Genomic DNA, 24,082 nt, shown 5'->3' on the forward strand with positions numbered 1-24,082 from the left:
AATTTTTTTTTTTTTTCTTGAGACGGAGTCTCGCTCTGTCGCCCAGGCTGGAGTGCAGTGGCACCATCTCGGCTCACTGCAAGCTCCGCCTCCCAGGTTCACACCATTCTCCTGCCTCAGCCTCCAGAGTAGCTGGCACTGCAGGCGCCCGCCATCACGCCTGGCTAATTTTTTGTGTTTTTAGTAGAGACGGGGTTTCACCATGTTAGCCAGGATGGTCTCGATCTTTTGACCTCATGATCTGCCCACCTTGGCCTCCCAAAGTGCTGAGATTACAGGCGTGAGCCACCACGCCCGGCCCATCCTGAACCTTTCTGAATCCCCACCCTCTCAAAGACACCCATCAATACCTCCAGTTACACACAGCCTCTTAAATGGCAATTTTACAGCCGGGCGCAGTGGCTCATACTTGTAAACCCAGCACTTTGAGAAGCTGAGGTGAATGGATCACGAGGTCAGGAGTTCGAGACCAGCCTGGCCAACACAGTGAAACCCCATATCTACTAAAAATATAAAAATTAGCTGGGCATGGTGGCGGTTGCCTGTAATCCCAGCTACTTGGGAGGCTGAGGCAGGAGAATCGCATGAACCCAGGAGGCAGAGGTTGCAGTGAGCTGAGATCGCACCACTGCACTCCAGCCTTGGCGACAGAGCTAGACTTCAACTGGAAATTAAAAAAAAAAAAAGCAATTTTACAACATGCTTGCATACACAGCTAACCTGATGAGTATTATTAGAACTTTAAAAAAACTCAGGGGGTTGGCTAGGTCCGGTGGCTCACACCGAGGCAGGCGGATCACAAGGTCAGGAGATCGAGACCATCCTGGCTAACACAGTGAAACCCCATCTCTACCAAAAATACAAAAAATTAGCCAGGCATGGTGGCGGGCGCCTTGTAATCCCAGCTACTCAGGAGGATGAGGCAGGAGAATGGCGAGAACCCGGGAGGAGGAGCTTGCAGTGAGCCGATATGGCGCCACTGTACTCCAGCCTGGGTGACAGAGCAAGACTCTGTCTCAAAAAAAAAAAAAAGAAAAGAAAAAACTCAGGGGCTTAAGTAATTCTTCAGTATCTTAATTTAGTCCTTAATTTCTTTTCTGTGTAAACTTAGGTTTCATAAATCAACATAAAATTGAAACAATGACAGTCACAGAAAAAGTGACTGAGCCAACTGTGATAGGCATTTTTTTTTTTTTTTTTTTTGAGATGGAGTCTCGCACTGTCGCCCAGGCTGGAGTGCAGTGGCACCATCTCGGCTCACCGCAACCTCCACCTCCCAGGTTCAAGCCATTCTCCTGCCTCAGCCTCCTGAGCAGCTGGGACTACAGGCATGCGCCACCATACCCAGCTAATTTTTTGTATTTTTAGTAGAGACGGGGTTTCACCATGCTGGTCTTGAACTCCTGACCTCTTGATCCACCCGCCTCAGCCTCCCAAAGTGTTGGGATTACAGGCGTGAGCCACCGCGCCTGGCCTGCGATAGGCATTTGTACACGTATAAGAAACTGCATCTTATATACAGGGATGCATCTATAGCTGAATACGGTAATTCTGACACTTTGGTATTTTTTTTTTCTTTTTTTTTTTTTGAGACGGAGTCTCTTTCTGTGGCCCAGGCTGGAGTGCAGTGGCACGATCTCGGCTCACTGCAACCTCTGCCTCCCGGGTTCAAGCGATTCTCCTGCCTCAGCCTCCTGAGTAGCTGGGATTACAGGCGCACACCACCAGGGCCAGTTAATTTTCGTATTTTTAGTAGAGATGAGGTTTCACAATGTTGGCCAGGATGGTCTCGATCTCTTGACCTCGTGATATGCCCGCCTCGGCTTCTCAAAGTGCTGGGATTACAGGCGTGAGCCACCAGCGCCCGGCCCTGAATACAAAAGCAAGAGGGAAAATCCTCAATACTTGCCCTCTCCTTAAATCAAAAGAACAAAGGCGTTTTAATATCTCATCATTAATCATTACTGCCTATAATAATCTATAAGGATACATAAAGATACTAGAAGACAAAAAAGCGAAGGGTTTGGTCAGGAGACAGTGGCATGCAAACATACTTTTCCTAAACATTCCACATAGAAAGACACCCTGAATCTGCTTTAGCCTGAGCCTTGCTCCCATCACTGACCTATGGGTGTGTGAAGCAGAAGACTCAATATTGTTAAAATGTCAGCTGTCCTCCAGATTGTTTCATACATTCAATGCAATTCCAGTCAAAATCCCAGAGAGCTTGTAGACACTGACAAGCTGATTCTAAAGTTCACAGAAAAAACGTGTAGAAAAACCAAAGCAATTTTGAAAAAGAATGAAGCTGGAAGACTCATATTACTTAACTGACTTACCATCATGCTATAGTAATCAATACAGTATTGTGGCTGTGTAAGGATGGCCAGACAGAGACAAATGTAAAATCTAAAACTATGAAACTTCCAGTGGAAAAGACAGGCAAAAATCTTAGTGCCGTTGGGTCTTGCATGGACTTCGCAGATAGGATACAAAAAGCACAAACCAGGAAAAAATAATAATAATAAGCTGAGGTTTGTCAAAAGTAAAATCTGGGCCAGGTGCCGTGGCTCACACCTGTAATCCCAGCACTTTGGGAGGCCAAGGGGGGCGGATCACAAGGTCAGGAGATCGAGACCATCCTGGCTAACATGGTGAAACCCCATCTCTACCAAACCTACAAAAAATTAGCTGGGCGTGATGGCGGGTGCCTGTAGTCCCAGCTACTCGGGAGGCTGAGGCAGAAGAATGGCGTGAACCCAGGAGGCGGAGCTTGCAGTGAGCCGAGATGGTGCCACTGCACTCCAGCCTGGGCGACAGAGCAAGACTCCGACTCAAAAAAAGAAAAAAAAAGTCAATTCTGGGCCAGGCGTGGTGGCTCACACCTGTAATCTCAGCACGTTGGGAGGCCGAGGCGGGCGGATCACAAGGTCAGGAGTTCAAGACCAGCCTGACCAACATGGTGAAACCCAGTCTCTACTAAAAATACAAAACTTAGCCAGGCATGGTGGCGGGCGCCTATAATCCCAGCTACATGGGAGGCTGAGGCAGGAGAATGGTGGGAACCCAGGAAGCGGAGATTACAGTGAGCCGAGATCACACCACTACACTCCAGCCTGGGCAACAGAGCGAGACTCTGGCTCAACAAAAAAAAAAAAAGTAAGGCTGGGGGCGGTGGCTCACGCCTATAATCCCATCACTTTGGGTGGCCAAGGCGGGCGGATCACTTCAGACCAGGACTTCGAGACCAGCCTGGCCAACAGGATGAGACCCCATCTCGACTAAAAATACAAAAAATTAGCCAGGCATGGTAGCATGCACCTGTAATCCCAGCTACTTGAGAGGCTGAGGTGGGAGAACATGGGAGGTGGAGGTTGCAGTGAGCTGAGATCGCGCCACTGCACTCCAGCCTGGCAACAGAGCGAGACTCCATCTCAAAAAAAAAAAAAAAGTAAAAATCTGTTCTTCAAAAGATATTGTTTAAAAAGATGAAAAGAAAAGCTATGGACTGGTGGAAATACTTGTAAAACACATATCTGACAAAGATCTTGTATCCAGAATGTATAGAGAACTCTGATAACTCAATAAATAGAAAGTAAATAATGCAACTTAAAACAATTTAAACACTTTATCAAAGAAGAGATATGGATGGCAAATGAAGCACATGACAAAATGCTCAACATCATTAATCTTCAGAGAAATGCAAATTAAAACCATGAAATACCACTACACACCAAATAAGAATTGGCTGAAAATAAAGACTGACCACAGGCCGGGCACGGTGGCTCACGCCTGTAATCCCAGCACTTTGGGAGGCCAAGGCGGGCGGATCACGTGGTCAAGAGATTGAGACCATCCTGGCCAACATGGTGAAACCCCGTCTCTACTAAAGATACAAAAAAATTAGCCAGGCGTGGTGGCACGTGCCTGTAGTCCCAGCTACTCAGGAGGCTGAGGCAAGAGAATGGCTTGAACCCGGGAGGCGGAGGTTGCAGTGAGCTGAGATTGCGCCACTGCAAATCCAGCCTGGCGACAGGGCAAGACTCTGTCTCAAAAAAAAAAAAAAAAAAGACTGACCACCTACAAGTGGCCAAAAGGGAAGTGGAAAACCTGGAACTCTCGTACTGTGCTGTGGGACTGCAAAATGGACAAGCACATGGGAAACAATGCGGCAGTTTCTCAGCAAGTTAAACAGACACTGGCCACGTGGCCCAGCAATTCCATTCATAGTTACTTAGCTAAGAGAAAAATGTATGTCCCTACAAAGACTGCACACTTATGTTTATCTTAGCTTTATTTCTTACAAAAACAGGAAGCAGTATAAATGTCCACCCACTGGTTGTAAACTAACAAGCCATGGTGCATCCAAACCACAGAACACTACCTGGTAACAGAAAGGAGCAAACTGCTCATCCATGCAACAAGGTGCGTGCCAGGGAAAGAAGCCAGGCGCAGAAGATGACGGCAGACACCGTGACCCTGTGTCACAACACGCTGGAAGCAGCAGAAGGCAAAGAAACCAGATCAGTGGCTGCCAGGAGCCGGGACTCAGGGGGACCTTTCAGGGTGACTAACATGTTCTACATCTTGACTGCACTGGTGAGTACATTTCCCAAAACTCATGGAACTGAACCCCAAAAAAGGTGAATTTTACTACAAGTAAATGATACTGCCATGAAACCAGATATTAAAAATCTTATTTGTGCAAACATTCTGTACTATTGGAAGTACTGTATCCAAGGCAAGTATCACCTGTGGTCAAGCTCTTCCCATTCCATTGAGCGTAACTGCCAGGACAGTCTCCTTCAAGCCCCAAAACCAGTGCAAGTCACGGTGTCGCCAGAGCCAGTTTGTAACAGAGGTGTCTCCATGCCAGAACATCAGGTTTTTTTTTTTCTTTGAGACAAGGCCTTGCTCTGTTACCCCAGCTGTGGTGCAGTGGAGCAATCACAGCTCACTGCAGCCTTGAACTCCCAGGCTCATGTGATCCTCCCACTTCAGCCTCCTGAGTAGCTGAGACTACCAATATGCACCACCACGCTCAGCTAATTTTTTAAGTTTTTGTAGATACAGGGTCTATGTTGCCCTGGCTGGTCTCAAACTCATAGGGTCAAGAGATCCTCCTGTTTTGGCCTCCCAAACTGCTGGGATTACAGGCATGAGCCACCGTGCCTGGCCTGAATATCAGCATTCTAATCTGGAACCAAGATGCTTTGTGCTAAAGTTCTATTCACAGCATTTGCTGCGCTTGACACTTGGTGGGTTAAATCTTTCAAGCAGTTGATGTACATTTCTGCCACTCTCTTAGAATAAAGAGCTCTTGGCTGGGCGCGGTGGATCACGCCTGTAATCCCAGCACTTTGGGAGGCCGAGGCGGGAGGATCACCTGAGGTCAGGACTTAGAGACTAGCCTAGCCAACATGATGAAACCCTGTCTCTACAAAATACAAAAATTAGCCAGGCGTGGTGGTGAGTGCCTGTAATCCCAGCTACTCTGGATGCTGAGGAAGGAGAATCACTCGAACCTGGGAGGCGGAGGTTGCAGTGAGCCGAGATCACATCATTGCACTCCAGCCTGAGAAACAGGAGTGAAACTCCGTCTCAAAAAAAAAAAAAAAAAAAAAAAAAAAAAAGGCTGGGCGCAGTGGCTCACGCCTCTAATCCCAGCACTTTGGGAGGCCGAGGCGGGTGGATCATGAGGTCAGGAGATCAAGACCATCCTGGCTAACATGGTGAAACCCTGTCTCTACTAAAAATACAAAAAAAATTAGCCGGGCATGGTGGCAGGTGCCTGTAGTCCCAGCTACTTGGGAGGTTGAGGCAGGAGAATGGTGTGAACCCAAGAGGCAGAGCTTGCAGTGAGACGAGATCGTGCCACTGCACTCCAGCCTGGATAAAGAGCTTTTTGGGAAAACAAGGTTGTTGCACCCCTTCCTACACATTACCTAGGCTTTCCCCTTTCCCCCAAATAATGCCTTATAAATGGCAGGCACATCATTGCTTTAAAATAATCAAGTTCTGTCTGGGCGAGGTGGCTCATGGCTGTAATCCCAACGCTTTGGGAGGCCAAGGCAGGTGGATCATTTGATTTGAGGCCAGGAGTTCAAGACCAGCCTGACCAACATGGTAAAACCTCATCTCTACTAAAAATACCAAAAAACTAGCCAGGTGTGGTGGCACACGCCTGAAATCTCAGCTAGTCTGGAGGCTCAGGCAGGAGAATCACTTTAACCTGGAAGATGCAGGTTGTAGTGAGCAAAGATTGCACCACTGCACTCCAGCCTGGGTGACAGAGTAAGACTCCGTCTCAAAAAATAAATATATCAGGCCGGGCACAGTGGCTCACGCCTGTAATCCCAGCACTTTGGGAAGCCGAGGTGGGTGGATCACCTGAGGTCAGGAGTTCAAGACCAGCCTGACGAACATGGAGAAACCCCGTCTCTACTAAAAATACAAAAAGTAGCTGAGCGTGGTGGCACATACTTGTAATCCCAGCTACTCAGGAGGCTGAGGCAGGAGAATTGCTTGAACCCGGGAGGTGGAGGTTGAGCCAAGATGGCACCACTGCACTACAGCCTGGGCAATAAGAGCAAAACTCCGTCTCAAAAAAAAATATACATATATATATAAAAAATAAATAAATAAAATAATCAAGTTCTACAACTGTTAGGAACTGAATGTTTGTAACTGAGTGTCTGTACCCCCCTAAAATTCATACATTTAAGTCCTAATCCCCAATGTGACTGTATTTGGAAATGGGGCCTGTGAGCTGATAAATGTTAAATGAGGTCACTAGGTGGGAATCAGATGTCACAGGGCTGGTGCCCTCTTAAGAGGAGGCAGAGAGAGCAGAGTCCCCCTCTCTGCCATGTGAGGACACAGCAAGAAAGTGGACACCTGCAAGCCAAGAGAGCCCTCACCAGGAACCCAATCTGCCAACACCTTGATCTTGGACTTCCCAGCCTCCCGAACCATGAAAATAAATTTCTGGCCAGGCACAGTGGCTCACACCTGTAATCCTAGCACTTTGAGAGGCCGAGGCAGACAGATTGCTGGAGCTCAGGAGTTCGAGACCAGCCTGGGCAACACAGTGAAACCCCATCTCTACTAAAATAGAAAAAAATAAGCCAGGTGTGGTGGTACGTGCCTGTAGTCCCAGCTACTCGGGAGGCTGAGGCAGGAGAATCGCTTGAACCTGGAAGAGGGAAGTTGCAGTGAGCCGAGATCGTGCCACTGCACTCCAGCCTGGGTGACAGAGCAGGACTCTATCTCAAAAATAAAAAATAAAAATAAAAATAAAAATAAATTTCTGGCCGGGCGCGATAGCTCACGCCTGTAATCCCAGCACTTTGGGAGGCTGAGGCAGGCAGATCACGAGATCAGGAGATTGAGACCATCCTGGCTAACATGGTGAAACCCCGTCTCTACTAAAAATACAAAATACCACTGCCAGGCGTGGTGGTGGGCGCCTGTAGTCCCAGCTACTCGGGAGGCTGAGGCAGAAGAATGGCAAGAACCCGGGAGGTGGAGCTTGCAGTGGGCCGAGATCGCGCCACTGCACTCCAGCCTGGGTGATAGAGTGAGACTCTGTCTCAAAAAATATATAAATACATAAATAAATAAATAAATAAATAAATTTCTGTTGCTTAAGCCACCCAGAATGTAGTATTTTGCTATGGTAGTATGAACAAACTAATACAATAATCTTAAAGTTTTTGCTGGCAACATTATTTATAAATTCACTAAAATCGTTCCTATTAAAAGATAAACTCAACGACATATTTTCTCTCCTTGTCTTAACATGTAATGTCCTACCATGTAATAACATGTATAACATGTTACAATAACAATGGCTAATGCTAAGTGCTAACGCTAAAGTTCCTTCTAAGCAGTCCGTGTATGATCTCATTAACTCCTCAGAGCAAATCTATGAAGTAGGTACATAGGCGCAGAAAGATGTCCTTAGCCCAGAGTAATGTGTTGACAGATTGGAAACCCACATAATTTGTCTCTAGGGCCTCTGCTCTTCACCAAACCTCCTAGTCTATCAAGTAAAGACAAAGGGAAAAATCTTCAAATACTTCCTCTTGTCTTAAAGGGATAATTTTGATATGTTATAATGATATCTAAATACTTTCAAAGTTGTAAAATAAACTTTGACTTGATACTGGAATGTAAGACTACCAAAACACCCCAAAAAACAAAACCAGGTCAGACACAGTGGTTCACACCTGTAATCCCAGCACTTTCGGAGGCCGAAGCAGGTGAATCACTTTAGTTCAGCTGTTCAAGACCAGCCTGGGCAATATGGCGAAAGCTCGTCTCTACTAAAAATACAAAAATTAGCCAGGCATGGTGGCGCACGCCTGTAGTCCCAGCTACTCCAGAGGCTGAGGCGGGAGAATCACTTGAACCGGGAGGCAGAGGGTGCAGTGAGCTGAGATCACACCGCTGCACCCCAGCCTGGGCCACAGAGCAAGACTCTTATCTCAAAAAAACAAACAAACAAAAAAAACCAGGTGCAAGCACATTATAAGGGGTGAAATTAACCAAAAAAAAAAAAAAAAAAAAGCTTCCAAACAGCAAATATTTCCCATCCTCGCTCCTTTTTAGAGTATAATGTCGGAGCTAATTCATTAATTTTCAGACAAACTAAACATTTTTGTTGACAGGACCAGTGCATTTCTCTCCCCATACAAAGGCTTCAGAGGAAATCAAACTACCAGATGGTCACTTGGGAGACTGGAGGCAGTGAATGTGGAGGCTGAGGGAACTTTCTCTCACCCGTTGTATGACTTTGTTCAAGTTCTTAGCTTTCCAGGTTTATTAAATAAATAAATATTCTAGGGGCTGGGACTTGAGATCTTTTTTAATATAAGCACTACAGCTATAAATTTCCCTCTGAGTACTGCCTTGGCTGCATCCTAAATACCTTTTGGTGTATTCTATTTTTGTTTCATTTGTCTCAAAACAAGGTCCCCGTTGTAAAGACATACTTGACCCACCGGTTGCTTTAAGAGTGTGGTGTTTCATGTCCACATATCTGTGAATTTTCCACTTTTCCTTCTATTATTTTTAATTTCGTTCCATTACAGTCAGAAAAGATACTCTGTACGGCAACGAACGTGACAATATTGCATTTTGGAGAGTATATTAACACAACTAACTTATACAGTTGTAACGAAGGCTAAATGATGTGCGTGAATCATGCGCAAGAATCGGTGGGCAGAACACCGAATAAATACCAGTTCTTACATGACATTTCACTCCACGGAAAAATCTGGAGCGCACACTGCACCGCCGCCCCTGTGGCCTGCCCGCAACCCGGTGGCTCTGCCCGGCCCCGGCCCCCGGCCCCAGGCCCCCGTCCCCGGCCTCAGCCCCGCACCTCGTCTCCGCCCGATGGTCCACTCCCGCTTCCTCAGGAGGACGTGCGGCTCGCCCTCCTCCGCGCCCAGACGCAGGAGCCGTCCCCAGGGCTGCGGCGGCGGCGACTGCTTGCCTTCCTCGGGCCGCTCCATCGGGATTCACACCTGCGGAGACCCCGGAAACGCCCATGGAGACTCCCGACTCCAGAGGCCGAGACTCGGCGCCCGCCCCACCCCGCGGGCCCCGGCCCGGCCGCCCGCGCCCACGCAGCCCCGCAGCCCGGCCTGGACGCCGGCGGGCGCCCCCTCCCACGGCCGCAACCAGGTCCCCCTTCGCCGCCCGCCGCAGCCCCCTCGCCAGCCGCGCTTACCCCCGCCCCGCGCCGAACCCGGAACCGGCTGCGCCGCCGCCGCTGTCAAGAGACATTGCGACTCCCTCAGCTGATCCGCGGGGCGGGGCCAGAGGCCTCTGCGCCCCGCGATTGGCTGGCAGCGGCGCTCACCAAGAGCGGCAGCTAAAGCGGAGCCGGGAGTGGCCCGCGAGAGTAGGCGCGTGGAGGGCGCTCGGCCATGTTTGATTCTGGCCAGGCGACTTCGTCGCCTGCGGATCACGGAAGTGGCTGCGGTCGGCGCCATGTTATGTTGGGGCAGAAGGGACGGGGAACTTCCGGATTGGAAGCCCCAAGGATTCTGAGAGCCCCGCTAATCTGGGGATGACTCCTAGGAGTAGAAGACGGTCCATCTTAGTTGTCACGAGGTAGTGCACGTGGGGACCCTTTCGGGTACAGTTGCACACAGTGGATCACACAGATCCGAAGTCTGAGGCACAGCGCGCGGTCCGCGAGTGGGAGCGGCTGCTTGTGGGCAGGGTGGACGCGGGGCCACGTCTTGGCCGGCGTTTTGCGGGGTCTTCCTGTTCTGAACGCGCGTAACTTTTGCCTCAGTATCTCACTTCTTGGAATCCGGCGGCGTTCACGTGTGTGCTCCAGAGAAGGGCGCCAGAGGGTATTCCCTGAAAGTGAAAGGTCGGCGAAAGAGGAGTAAAGACGGCGAGACGCGTCCACGCAGGGGGAGTCTGTGCGGTTTGGAGGAACGCGCCAATGTCTGCACTCATGAGGAGCCCCCAAGGGCGGTTTTAAGAGGGTGAAGCAGGACCGGGCGCAGTGACTTACGCCTGTAATGTAAGTGCTTTGGAAGGCCTAGGCAGGAGGATCTCGAGCCCAGGAGTTCGAGATTAGCCTGAGACCTCATCGCTACCAAAATAAATAAAGTAGGCATCCATTTGTGTAAAACAAACCATATATACACACATATATACATATATAAACATTTGTATATATAGGTATAGGCATAGTTATCTATACCTTGTAAACCAAAAATAAAATTGTAAGCCTCCCCAACCAACTGAATGAACTGAGTCTCTCAACGCCAAAGTTAATCTGAAAAACCAGTTCAGTCCCTGATGGGAAGCAGGGTTTGGATATGTCCCATTATACTGTCCTCCCTTTGGAATTCAGGTATAACTGACCAGCGTCGACGTTAAAACAGGCAACTTAAGGCTGACCAAACGGTCTGTAGCATTAAGATACATCACATGACAAATAGCAGGTCCTGGAAGAAAACGAAGTATTTTACCCTGACATGTATTTATTTAACATAGTTTTACGTAGCCCTGCAAAACTGTCTCCTGGGGGAAATCTACTTTGTAGAGAATCTCCTTCCTTTTCCACATCTTTTCCTGATCCAGGAGAGAATGTAAGACTCTGGCACCTTTTTAACTCTGATAAGAAAAGTTTACCATCTATTCTCTCTGAAGCCTGCTGCCTGGAGCGGCATCTGCATTAGAATGGCCAGAGTGGTGGTGCTCAAGCCTGTAATCCTAGCACTTTGGGAGGCCGAGGTGGGTGGATCGCTTGAGCCCAGGAGTTCAGACCATCCTGGGCAACATGGGGAGACCCCGTCTTAGCTGGACGTGATGACAGCACATGCCTATAGTCCCAGCTATTCGGGAGGCTGAGGTGGGCAGATTCCTTGAGCCCGGGAGGACAAGGCTGCGGTAAACCACAGTCTGTGCCACTGCAATCCAGCCTGGGCAACAGAGACCCTGTCAAAAAAAAAAATAACAAAATAGAAACTTTGTCTCCCTTAGCTTAACCCAGACAATCCTTTCTATTGATTCCAGGTCTTTAGATAATAACTTAACTCTTTCAACCAAGTGCCAATCAGAAAATCTTTGAATCCATCTATGAACTTTCTCCCTAAAAGGTGTAAAACCGGCTGGGTGCAGTGGCTCACGTCTGTAATCCCAGCAGTTTGGGAGGCTGAGGCAGGTGGATCATGTCAGGCCTCTGAACCTAAGCTAAGCCATCGCATACCCTGTGACCTGCATGTATATATATGCCTAGATGGCCTGAAGTAACTGAAGAATCACAAAAGAAGTGAAAATGGCCTGTTCCTGCCTTAGCTGATGACATTCCACTACAAAAGAAGTGAAAATGGCCGGTCCTTGCCTTAACTGATGACATTACCTTGTGAAATTCCTTCTCCTGGCTCATCCTGGCTCAAAAAGCTCCCTCATTGAGCACCTTGTGACCCCCACTCCTGCCCACCAGAGAACAACCCCCCTTTGACTGTAATTTTCGTTTACCTACTTAAATCTTATAAAACGGCCCCACTACCCCTATCTGCCCTTTGCTGACTCTCTTTTCGGACTCAGCCCGCCTACACCCAGGTGAGTAAAAAACTTTATTGCTCACACAAAGCCTGTTTGATCGTCTCTTCACATGGACGCGAGTGAAATTTGGTGCCGTGACTCGGATCGGGAGACCTCCCTTGGGAGATCAATCCCCTGTCCTACTCTTTGCTCTGTGAGAAAGATCCACCTACGACCTCAGGTCCTCAGACCAACCAGCCCAAGGAACATCTCACCAATTTTAAATCGGGTAAGTGGCCTCTTTTTACTCTCTTCTCCCACCTCTCTCACTATCCCTCAACCTCTTTCTCCTTTCAATCTTGGTGCCACACTTTAATCTCTCCCTACTCTTAATTTCAGTTCCTTTCCTTTTCTGGTAGAGACAAAGGAGATGCGTTTTATCCATGAACCCAAAATTCCGGCGCCGGTCATGGACTCGGGAAGACAGTCTTCCCTTGGTGTTTAATCGCGCAGGGACGCCTGCCTGATTATTCACCCACGTTTCAGAGGTGTCTGACCACGCAGGGACGCCTGCCTTGGTCCTTCACCCTTAGTGGCAAGTAATGCTTTTTTGGGGGGCAAGAACCCCCCAACCCCTTCTCTCCGTGTCTCTACCCCTTCTCCACTTTCCTGGGTGGCAAGCACCCCCCACCCCCTTCTCTCCATGTCTCTACCCTCTCTTTTCTCTGGGCTTGCCTCCTTCACTATGGGCAAACTTCCACCCTCCATTCCTCCCTCTTCTCCATTAGCCTGTGTTCTCAAAAACTTAAAACCTCTTCAACTCACACCTGACCTAAAACCTAAACGCCTTGTTTTCTTCTGCAACACCGCTTGGCCCCAATACAAACTTGACAATGGCTCTAAATAGCCAGAAAACGGCACTTTCAACTTCTCCATTCTACAAGACCTAAATAATTTTTGTCAAAAAATAGGCAAATGGTCTGAGGTGCTTTACATCCAGGCATTTTTCACACTTCGTTCCCTCCCTAGTCTCTGTTCCCAATGCGATTCCTCCCAAATCCTCCTTCTCTCCCTCCTGCCTGTTCCCTCAGTCCCAGCCCCAAGCGTCGCTGAGTCTTTCCAGTCTTCCTTTTCTACAGACCCATCTGACCTCTCCCCTCCTCCCCAGGCTGCTCGTCGCCAGGCCAAGCTAAGTCCCAATTCTTCCTCAGCCTCCGCTCCTCCACCCTATAATCTTTCTGTCACCTCCCCTCCTCACACCCGGTCCGGCTTACAGTTTAGTTCCTTGACTAGCTCTTCCCCACCTGCCCAACAATTTCCTCTTAGAGAGGTGGCTGGAGCTGAAGGCATAGTCAGGGTACATGTGCCTTTTTCTCTATCAGACCTCTCTCAGATCAGTCAACATTTAGGCTCTTTCTCATCGGACCCCACTAAATACAGGAATTCCGATATCTAACTCTGTCCTACAAGTTAACCTGGAGTGACTGAAATGTCATCCTAGCTTCTACCCTCTCCCCAGATGAATGGGAAAGGGTTTTTTCTCTAGCCCAATCTCACGCTGATAACCACCGGCTTCATGAGCCAGACCTCCAGGAAGGCATTAGAGCAGTTCCCCGAGAGGATCCCCAATGAAACTATCAGGCAGATTCCCCAGGTACAGCTAGGCAAGATTACATGATTTCCTGCCTAGTTGAAGGGCTTAAAAAGGCAGCTTACAAAGCTGTTAATTATGACAAGCATAAAGAAACTACCCAAGGTAAAGACGAAAACCCAGCCCAGTTCATGGCCCACTTAGCAGCAACCCTCAGACACTTTACCGCCCTAGACCCAGAGGGGCCAGAAGGCCGCCTTATTCTTAATATGCATTTTATCATCCAATCCACTCCTGACATTAGGAAAAAACTTCAAAAATTAGAATCTGGCCCTCAAACCCCACAATAGAAATGAATCAACCTTGCCTTCAAGGTGTACAATAATAGAGAGGAAGCAGCCAGACAGCAATGCATTTTTGAGTTACAATTACTTGCCTCTGCTGTGAGACAAAACCCAGCCACACCTCCAGCACACAAGAACTTCAAAATGCCTAAGCCGCACATGGCTAAGCCGCAGTAGTCAAGCATTCCTACAAGACTTCCTCCATCAGGATCTTCCTTCAAGTGCCAGAAATCTGGCCACTGAGCCAAGGAATGCCCATAGCCTGGGATTCCTCCCAAGCCGTGTCCCATCTGTGCAGAGAACCACTGGAAATCAGACTGCCCAGCTCGCCTGGCAGCCACCCCTAGAGCCCCTAAAGCTCTAGCCCAAGACTCTCTGACTGACTCCTTCCAAGATCTGCTTGGCTTAGGGGCTGAAGACTGACGCTGCCCGATCACCTTGGAAGCCCCCTGGACCATCATGGATGCTGAGCTTCGGGTAACTCTCACAGGGGCGGGTAAGTCCATCCCCTGTTTAATCGATACGGGGGCTACCCACTCCACGTTACCTTCTTTTCAAGGGCCTGTTTCCCTTGCCCCCAAAACTGTTGTGGGTGTTGACGGCCAAGCTTCAAAACCCCTTAAAACTCCCCCACTCTGGTGCCAACTTGGACAACATTCTTTTATGCACTCTTTTTTAGTTATCCCCACTTGCCCAGTTCCCTTATTAGGCTGAGACATTTTAACCAAATTATCTGCTTCCCTGACTATTCCTGGACTACAGCTATATCTCATTGCCGCCCTTCTTCCCAACCCAAGGCCTGCTTTGCGTCTTCCTCTCGTATCCCCCCACCTTAACCCACAAATATAGGACACCTCTACTCCCTCCCTGGCAACCGATCACATGCCCATTACTATCCCCTTAAAACCTAATCACCCTTACCCCGCTCAATGCCAATATCCCATCCCGCGGCATGCTTTAAAAGGATTAAAGCCTGTTATCACTCGTCTGCTACAGCATGGGCTTCTAAAACCTATAAACTCTCCTTACAATTCCCCCATTTTACCGTCCAAAAACCGGACAAGTCTTACAGGTTAGTTCAGGATCTGCGCCTTATCAACCAAATTGTTTTGCCTAGTCACCACGTGGTGCCCCACCGTACACTCTTTTGTCCTCAATACCTTCCTCCACAACTCACTATTCCGTTCTTGATCTTAAAGATGCTTTTTTCACTATTCCGCTGCACCCCTCGTCCCAGCCTCTCTTTGCTTTTACCTGGACTGACCTTGACACCCATCAGTCCCAGCAGCTTACCTGGGCTGTGCTGCCGCAAGGTTTCAGGGACAGCCCTCATTACTTCAGCCAAGCTCTTTCTCATGATTTACTTTCTTTCCACCCCTCCGCTTCTCACCTTATTCAATATGTTGATGACCTTCTTCTTTGTAGCCCCTCCTTTGAATATTCTCAACAAGACACCCTCCTGCTCCTTCAACACTTATTCTCCAAAGGATATCAGGTATCCCCCTCCAAAGCTCAAATTTCTTCATCTGTTACCTACCTCATGATAATTCTTCATAAAGACACACGTGCTCTCCCTGCTGATCATGTCCAACTGATATCTCAAACCCCAACACCGTCTACAAAACAACTCCTTTCCTTCCTAGGCATGGTTAGATACGTTCAACTTTGAATACATGGTTTTGCCATCCTAACAAAACAATCATATAAACTCACAAAAGGAAACCTAGCTGACCCCATAGATCCTAAATCCTTTCCCCACTCCTCTTTCCTTTCCTTAAAGACAGTTTTAGAGACTGCCCCCACTAGCTCTCCCTGACTCATCCCAACCCTTTTCATTACACACAGCCGAAGTGCAGGGCTGTGCAGTCAGAATTCTTACACAAGGACCAGGATCGCGTCCTGTAGCCTTTTGGCCAAACAACTTGACTTTACTGTTTTAGGCTGGCCATCATGTCTCCATGCAGTGGCTGCTGCCGCCCTAATACTTTCAGAGGCCCTCAAAAATCACAAACTATGCTCCACTCACTCTCTGCAGCTCTCATAACTTCCAAAATCTATTTTCTTCCTCACACCTGATACATATACTTTCTGCTCCCTGGCTCCTTCAGCTATACTCACTCTTCCTTTAGTCTCCCACAATTACCATTGCTCCTGGCCCAGACTTCAATTCGGCCTCCCACATTATTCCGGATACCACACCTGACCCTCATGACTGTATCTCTCTGATCCACCTGACATTCACCCCATATCCCCATATTTCCTTCTTTCCTGTTCCTCACCCTGATCACATTTGGTTTATTGATGGCAGTTCCACCAGGCCTAAGGGTGGAAGGCCTAAGGGAAGATACTATAGTATCTTCCACATCTATCATTGAGGCTACCACTCTGCCTCCCTCCACTACCTCTCAGGAAGCTGAACTAGTTGCCTTAACTCGGGCCCTCACTCTTTTTTTTTTTTTTTTTTTTTTTGAGATGGAGTTTCGCTCTTGTTGCCCAGGCTGGAGTGCAATGGCGCAATCTCGGCTCACTGCAACCTCTGCCTCCTGGGTTCAAGCAATTCTTCTGCCTCAGCCTCCCAAGTAGCTGGGATGACAGGCATGCACCACCACGCCCGGCTAATTTTGTATTTGTAGTAGAGACGGGGTTTCTCCATGTTGGTCAGGCTGGTCTTGAACTCCCAAACTCAGGTGATCCGCCCGTCTCAGCCTCCCAAAGTGCTGGGATTACAGGTGTGAGCCACCACACCCGGCGCCCTCACTCTTGCAAAAGGACTACATGTCAATATTTATACTGACTCTAAATATGCCTTCCATATTCTGCACCACCATGCTGTTATATAGGCTGAAAGAGGTTTCCTCACTACGCAAAGGTCCTCCATCATTAATGCCTCTTTAATAAAAACTCTGCTCAAGGCCGCTCCTTTATGTATCTCTCAGCAAAGACCCACTGGAATTCCCCTAGGTAACCTTTCACCTTCTCGATGTTCCTTTATTCTTCATCTCCAAAGCCCAACTACACACATCACTGAAACAATTGAAGCCTTCCAGCTCCATATTACAGATAAGCCCTCTATCAATACTGACAAACTTAAAAATATTAGCAGTAATTATTGCTTAAGAAGACACTTACCCTGCATTTCACTCCATCCTTGGCTACCTTCCCCTTGCTCGTCAGGCTCTCCTCCCAGGCCCTCTTCTTGTTTACTTATACCGAGACCCATAAATAATAGTGAAAGGTTGCTCGTAGATACTTGACGTTTTCTCATACACCATGAAAATCGAACCTCTCCCTCTACGCAGTTACCCCATCATGAAAGGTTGCTCATAGACACTCAGCGTTTCCTCATACACCATGAAAATCGAACCTCCCCTTCTACGCAGTTACGCCATCATGAAAGGTTGCTCGTAGACACTCAGCGTTTCCTCATACACCATGAAAATCGAACCTCCCCTCTACGCAGTTACCCCATCATGAAAGGTTGCTCGTAGACACTCGACGTTTTCTCGCACACCATGAAAATCGAACCTCCCCCTCTACGCAGTTACCCCATCATGAAAGGTTGCTCATAGACACTCAGCGTTTCCTCATACACCATGAAAATCGAACCTCCCCTTCTACGCAGTTACGCCATCATGAAAGGTTGCTCATAGACACTCGACATTTTCTCATACATCATGAAAATCGATCCTCCCCTCTACGCAGTTACCTCATCATGAAAGGTTGCTCATAGACACTCGACATTTTCTCATACATCATGAAAGTCTAACCTCCCCCTCTATGCAGTTACCCCATCATGAAAGGTTGCTCGTAGACACTTGACGTTTTCTTACACACCATGAAAATCGATCCTCCCCTCTACGCAGTTACCTCATCATGAAAGTTGCTCGTAGACACTCGACGTTTTCTCACACACCATGAAAATAGAACCTCCCCCTCTACGCATTTACCCCATCATGAAAGGTTGCTCGTAGACACTCAGCGTTTCCTCATACACCATGAAAATCGAACCTCCCTCTCTACGCAGTTACCCCATCATGAAAGGTTGCTCATAGACACTCGACATTTTCTCATACATCATGAAAGTCTAACCTCCCCCTCTATGCAGTTACCCCATCATGAAAGGTTGCTCGTAGACACTAGACGTTTTCTCATACACCATGAAAATCGAACCTCTCCCTCTACGCAGTTACCCCATCATGAAAGGTTGCTCGTAGACACTCAGCGTTTCCTCATACACCATGAAAATCGAACCTCCCCTCTACGCAGTTACGCCATCATGAAAGGTTGCTCGTAGACACTCAGCGTTTCCTCATACACCATGAAAATCGAACCTCCCTCTCTACGCAGTTACCCCATCATGAAAGGTTGCTCGTAGACACTCGACGTTTTCTCACACACCATGAAAATCGACCCTCCCCTCTACGCAGTTACCCCATCATGAAAGGTTGCTCATAGACACTAGACGTTTTCTCATACACCATGAAAATCGAACCTCTCCCTCTACGCAGTTACCCCATCATGAAAGGTTGCTCGTAGACACTCAGCGTTTCCTCATACACCATGAAAATCGAACCTCCCCTCTACGCAGTTACCCCATCATGAAAGGTTGCTCATAGACACTCGACATTTTCTCATACATCATGAAAGTCTAACCTCCCTCTCTACGCAGTTACCCCATCATGAAAGGTTGCTCGTAGACACTCGACGTTTTCTCATACACCATGAAAGTCTAACCTCCCCCTCTATGCAGTTACCCCATCATGAAAGGTTGCTCGTAGACACTCAACGTTTTCTCACACACCATGAAAATCGATCTTCCCCTCTATGCAGTTACCCCATCATGAAAGGTTGCTCGTAGACACTCAACGTTTTCTCACACACCATGAAAATCGATCCTCCCCTCTATGCAGTTACCCCATCATGAAAGGTTGCTCATAGACACTAGACGTTTTCTCATACACCATGAAAATCGAACGTCCCCCTCTATGCAGTCACCCCCCACCAGTCCCCATTACAACCTCTGATGGCTGCTGCCCTAGCTGGATCCCTAGGAGTGTAGGTACAAGACACCCCTTTCAGCACTCCTTCTCATCTTTTTACTTTGCATCTCCAGTTTTGCCTGGCACAAGGTCCCTTCTTCCTCTGTGGATCCTCTACCTACGTGTGTCTACCTGCTAATTGGACAGGCACATGCACATTAGTTTTCCTTACTCCCAAAATTCAATTTGCAAATAGGAGCAAAAAGCTCCCTGTTCCCCTCATGACACCAACATGACAAAAAAGAGTTATTCCACTAATTCCCTTGCTTGTCGGTTTAAGACTTTCTGCCTCTACTATTGCTCTCGGTACTGGGATAGCAGGCATTTCAACCTCTGTCACAACCTTCTGTAGCCTCTCTAATGACTTCTCTGCTAGCATCACAGACATATCACAAACTTTATCAGTCCTCCAGGCCCAAGTTGACTCTTTAGCTGTCCTCCAAAATCGCTGAGGCCTTGACTTACTCAATGCTGAAAAAGGAGGACTCTGTATATTTTTTAATGAAGAGTGTTGTTTTTACCTAAATTAATCTGGCCTGGTGTATGACAAATTAAAAAAACTCAAGGATAGGGCCCAAAAACTTGCCAACCAAGCAAGTAATTACTCTGAACTCCCTTGGGCACTCTCTAATTGGATGTCCTAGGTCCTCCCAATTCTTAGTCCTTTAATACCTATTTTCTCCTTCTGTTATTCAGACCTTGTATCTTCCGTTTAGTTTCTCAATTCATCCAAAACTGTATCCAGGCCATCACCAATCATTCTATATGACAAATGCTCCTTCTAACAATCCCACAATATCACCCCTTACCACAAAATCCTCCTTCAACTTGACCTCTCCCATTCTAGGTTCCCACGCCACCCCTAATCCCGCTGGAAGCAGCCCTGAGAAACATCGCCCATTATCTCTCCATGCCAGCCTCCCAAAAAAATTTTTTTCGCTGCCCCAACACTTCAACACTATTTTATGTTATTTTTCTTATTAATATAAGAAGGCAGGAATGTCAGGCCTCTGGACCCAAGCTAAGCCATCACATCCCCTGTGACCTGCATGTATATGCCCAGATGGCCTGAAGTAACTGAAGAATCACAAAAGAAGTGAAAATGGCCTGTTCCTGCCTTAACTGATGACATTCCACTACAAAAGAAGTGAAAATGGCCGGTCCTTGCCTTAACTGATGACAATTACCTTGTGAAATTCCTTCTCCTGGCTCATCCTGGCTCAAAAAGCTCCCCCACTGAGTACCTTGTGACCCCTACCCCTGCCCGCCAGAGAACAACCCCCTTTGACTGTAATTTTCCTTTACCTACCCAAATCCTATAAAACGGTCCCACCCCATCTCCCCTTTGCTGACCCTCTTTTCAGACTCAGCCCGCCTGCACCCAGGTGATTAAAAAGCTTTATTGCTCACACAAAGCCTGTTTGGTGGTCTCTTCACAAGGACGCGAGTGAAAGATCACGAGGTCAGGAGTTCAAGACCAACCTGGCCAAGATGGTGAAACCCCTTGTCTACTAAAAATACAAAAAAAATTAGTCGGGCTTGTTGGCAGGTGCCTGTAATCTCAGCTACTCAGGAGGCTGAGGCAGAGAATTGCTTGAACCCAGGAGGCAGAGGTTGCAGTGAGCCGAGATTGCGTCACTGCACTCCAGCCTGGGTGACAGAGTGAGACTCTGTCTTTAAAAAAAAAAAAAAGTATAAAACCAAGCTGTAGCCCCACCACCATGGGCACAGGGTCTTAGGACCTCTTGGGACTGTGCCGTGGGCCGTGATCACTCACTTTTGGCTCAGAATAAACCTCTTCAAATTTTGTAGAGCTTGACTCTTTTAATTAATAATGTGTACATACAAATATGTTTATGAAAATGAAAATCTCTCTAGAAGGATACACAAGGAAATGGCGGTGGCTTCCTCTGAAACACGGACTTAAAGTCAAGGGGGTAATGAAGACTTACCTTTCACTATGTTTCTCTCAGTCAGTTCCACCAGAAAAACAGAACCAAAATCTGTAGGATGATGGAGAACACAGCAAGACCCATGAATTCCATGAGCATGGGCCCACGGTGCACCTCATTTACTGTGAAGTGGGTTCTTCGATCAGAAGCAATGTCATTGTTACAGGAAAAAGAGGAGTTCCAGTCCAGGCTCCAAGAAAGGGCTCTTAGATCTTACACAGGAAAGAATTTGAGGTGAGTCACTGAGCACGGTGAAAGAAGCAAGTTTATCAGAATCTACTCTGTTACAGAGTAAGGCATCCTCAGAAAGCAGGAAGAGGAATGCTGTACAGGAAACTCTTAAGGAGCTACAATTAAACCTGGAATGTGCAGATGTGCTCACTGAAGGTAGGGCTATTGGTGCTATCAGTGACCATTAATCCTTCAACCTAAGCCTGCTCATTAAGGTTCTCTCTGAGTAAAGTGGGCTGCACTCTTAGGACATCTGGACATTCTGCAGGCTTGGTGGGAGATGTCCCATATGACCATAAATATTTCTGCAATTATAATTGGTGGTCAGCTTAGAATGTGGCTATTTTCAGACCATAGCAACCTTACAGGTGTCTTGTGAGTGCCTAGCTACTTACCTTAAGATAGAGTCACTCTGGTCGTGTTTTATGAAACCAGAGGCCTGGTAAACAGGTTTCTCTAACACCACAACGGTGGGTAAGGTATTCTGTGAGTTTTGCAGTCATTGCGTGATGATGGAGTACTACTCTGTATGCCTCACTTTATGGCTTGGTGGGTCAGATAACACTGAGTTCGTGATGAGCAGCTCAGGTCATGCAGTAATTTGGTGGGCCATGCTTAATTATTCAGTCCCTAATACCGTCCTGTAGCAAGCCAAAAGCTGGTTGTCAAAAGAAGAGTACGGGTGGAAGAGAGCGCTTCTCAGACCTCGGCTGCGCGGCCCTAGGAGTGCCGAGCTTACGGAACCACAGCCATGACTGAGGCCAATGTGAATCTGAAGGCCTAGCCCCTCGCCGATGCCCACCTCACCAAGAAACCACTGGAGTTCATTCAGCAGTCGTGTAACTACAAGCAGCTTCAGAAAAGAGCCAACGAGGCCACCAAAACCCTTAACAGGGGCATCTCTGAGTTAATCGTGATGGCTGCAGACACCGAGCCACTGGAGATCATTCCGCACCTCCACTGCTGTGTGAAGACAAGAACGTGCCCTTCATATCTGTGCGCTCCAAGCAGGCCCTGGGGAGAGCCTGTGGGGTCTCCAGGCCTGTCATCACCTGTTGTGTCACCATCAAAGAAGGCTCACAGCTGAAACAGCAGATCCAATCCATTCAGCAGTCCATCAAAAGGCTCTTATTCTAAACCTGTGGCCTCTGCCACGTGCTCCCTGCCAACTTGTCCCCCGAGGTTGTGTATCATATTGTCTGTGTTAGCATGTAGTATTTTCAGCTACTCTCTATTGTTATAAAACGTTGAAGTCCAAAAAAAAAAAAAAAAAAAAAGAAGAGTAATTATCTGCAGACAATGTCAGGGCTTTGCACCAAAATCCTGAAAGTCTACATTGTGATTCTCCTATGCGGGCCTGCCAAGGCTCCACCCAGCATCGCTCTCTGCCACTGACATGTCAAGCACCATTGGATCTGCTGGGTCATGTGACCAAGTGGTAGAGCACCTTGCACAACAGCCTGCATCTGTTGCAGAGCCTTCACTTGTTCTGGGCCCCACTCAAAACTAGCAGCTGGCTGGGAGCTCAAGCCTGTCATCCCATCACTTTGGGAAGCCAAGGTGGGTGGATTGCCTGAGCTCAGGAGTTCGAGACCAGCCTGGCCAACATGGTGAAACCCCGTCTCCACCAAAAATACAAAAAATTAGCCGGATGTGGTGATGCACACCTGTACTAGGGAGGCTAATGTAGGAGGCTAAGGTGGGAGGATTGCTTGAGCCCGGGAGGTGGAGGCTGCAATGAGCCATGATAGCACCACTGGACTCCAGCCTGGGCAACAGAGTGAGACCCTGTCTCAAAAAACAAACAAAAAAAACCCCATTTATTTATTTATTTATTTGTTTTTGAGACAGAGTCTCACTCTGTCACCTAGGCTGGAGTGCAGTGGCACAATCTCGGCTCACTGCAACCTCTGTCTCCAGGGTTCAAGCAATTCTCCCCCGCCTCAGCCTCCTGAGTACCTGAGATTACAGGTGCCCACCACCAGGCCCAACTAATTTTTGTATATTTAGTAGAGATGGGGTTTTGCCATCTTGGCCCGGCTGGTCTCCAACTCCTGACCTCAGGTGATCCGCTAGTCTCGGCCTCCCAAAGTGCTGGGATTACAGGCGTGAGCCACCACGCCTGGCCACAAAAAAACCTTTTGAGATAGTCAGTGAGTCATAAAAAATTATCAAACATGGAAATTCTCTTAAGTGAAAATGAAGTGAGCTAATAAGTACATTTTTAAAAGATTACTGATGGGCTGGGTGCGGTGGCTCATGCCTGTAATCCCAGCACTTTGGGAGGCTGGGATGGGCAGATCACAAGGTCAGGAGATCAAGACCATCCTGCCCGACCTGATGAAACCTTGTCTCTACTAAAAAATACAAAAATTAGCCAGATGTGGCAGCGCACTCCTGTAGTCCTAGCTACTCGGGAGGCTGAGGCAGGAGAATTGCTTGAACCCGGGAGGCGCAGGCTGCAGTGAGCCGAGATCGGCCACTGCACTCCAGCCTGGGTACAGAGCGAGAGACTCTGTCTCAAAAAAAAAAAAAAACAAAAACAAAGATTACTGAGGAATTTGCTTCTATTAAAACCAGAAAAGTAAAATTACCTTTTACATTTTCTTTTTTTTTTTTTTTGAGACAGAGTTTCGCTACTGTTGCCCAGGCTGGAGTGCAGTGGCGCAATCTCGGCTCACCACAACCTCCACCTCCCTGGTTCAAGCGATTCTCCTGCCTTAGCATCCCCAGTAGCTCGGATTACAGGCATGTGCCACCACACCCAGTTAATTATATATTTTTAGTAGAGACAGGGTTTCTCCATGTTGGCCAGGCTGGGCTCGAACTCCTGACCTCAGGTGATCTGCCTGCCTTGGCCTCCCAAACTGCTGGGATTACAGGCATGAGCCACCGTGCCCAGCC

At 47.9% G+C, this 24,082-nt stretch overlaps 1 protein-coding gene, 1 long non-coding RNA gene and 1 pseudogene across 50 annotated transcripts in view; 2 read left to right on the forward strand and 1 right to left on the reverse strand.

Moving 5' to 3' along the window:
- Positions 1-9,885, reverse strand: part of CHFR (checkpoint with forkhead and ring finger domains) — a 46,833-nt gene extending 36,948 nt beyond the window's left edge. For 16 of the 48 annotated variants that reach the window (XR_010147883.1, XR_010147882.1, XR_010147881.1 and 13 more), the window contains exons 1-2: positions 9,740-9,830; positions 9,389-9,533 (exon numbers count right to left, since the gene is read on the reverse strand). Coding sequence is in view for 35 of the 48 variants with exons in the window: in XM_054663865.2 (XP_054519840.1) it covers positions 9,389-9,521 (133 nt within the window). In the remaining 13 variants the exon portion in view is untranslated. Of the gene's footprint in view, positions 1-4,384; positions 4,495-9,388; positions 9,534-9,739 lie in introns of all 48 variants that reach the window. The other 32 variants (XM_063785313.1, XM_054663859.2, XM_063785312.1 and 29 more) reach the window with 13 other exon arrangements.
- Positions 9,886-9,915: 30 nt separating this feature from the next.
- Positions 9,916-20,410, forward strand: LOC107967703 (uncharacterized). Of its 2 annotated transcripts, XR_010147886.1 has the most exons (5): positions 9,991-10,125; positions 10,313-10,549; positions 11,551-12,310; positions 14,255-14,452; positions 19,843-20,410. It is a non-coding gene; the product is annotated as an uncharacterized LOC107967703 (long non-coding RNA). The 2 variants fall into 2 exon arrangements; XR_010147887.1 differs by lacking the exon at positions 14,255-14,452 and having other exon boundaries at positions 9,916-10,125.
- Positions 20,411-21,821: 1,411 nt separating this feature from the next.
- On the forward strand, positions 21,822-22,394 carry LOC134807423 (NHP2-like protein 1; annotated as a pseudogene).
- Positions 22,395-24,082: the final 1,688 nt, after the last annotated feature.

Source organism: Pan troglodytes, chromosome 10, assembly GCF_028858775.2.
Source record: "Pan troglodytes isolate AG18354 chromosome 10, NHGRI_mPanTro3-v2.0_pri, whole genome shotgun sequence".
Classification (NCBI taxonomy): Eukaryota; Metazoa; Chordata; class Mammalia; order Primates; family Hominidae; genus Pan; species Pan troglodytes.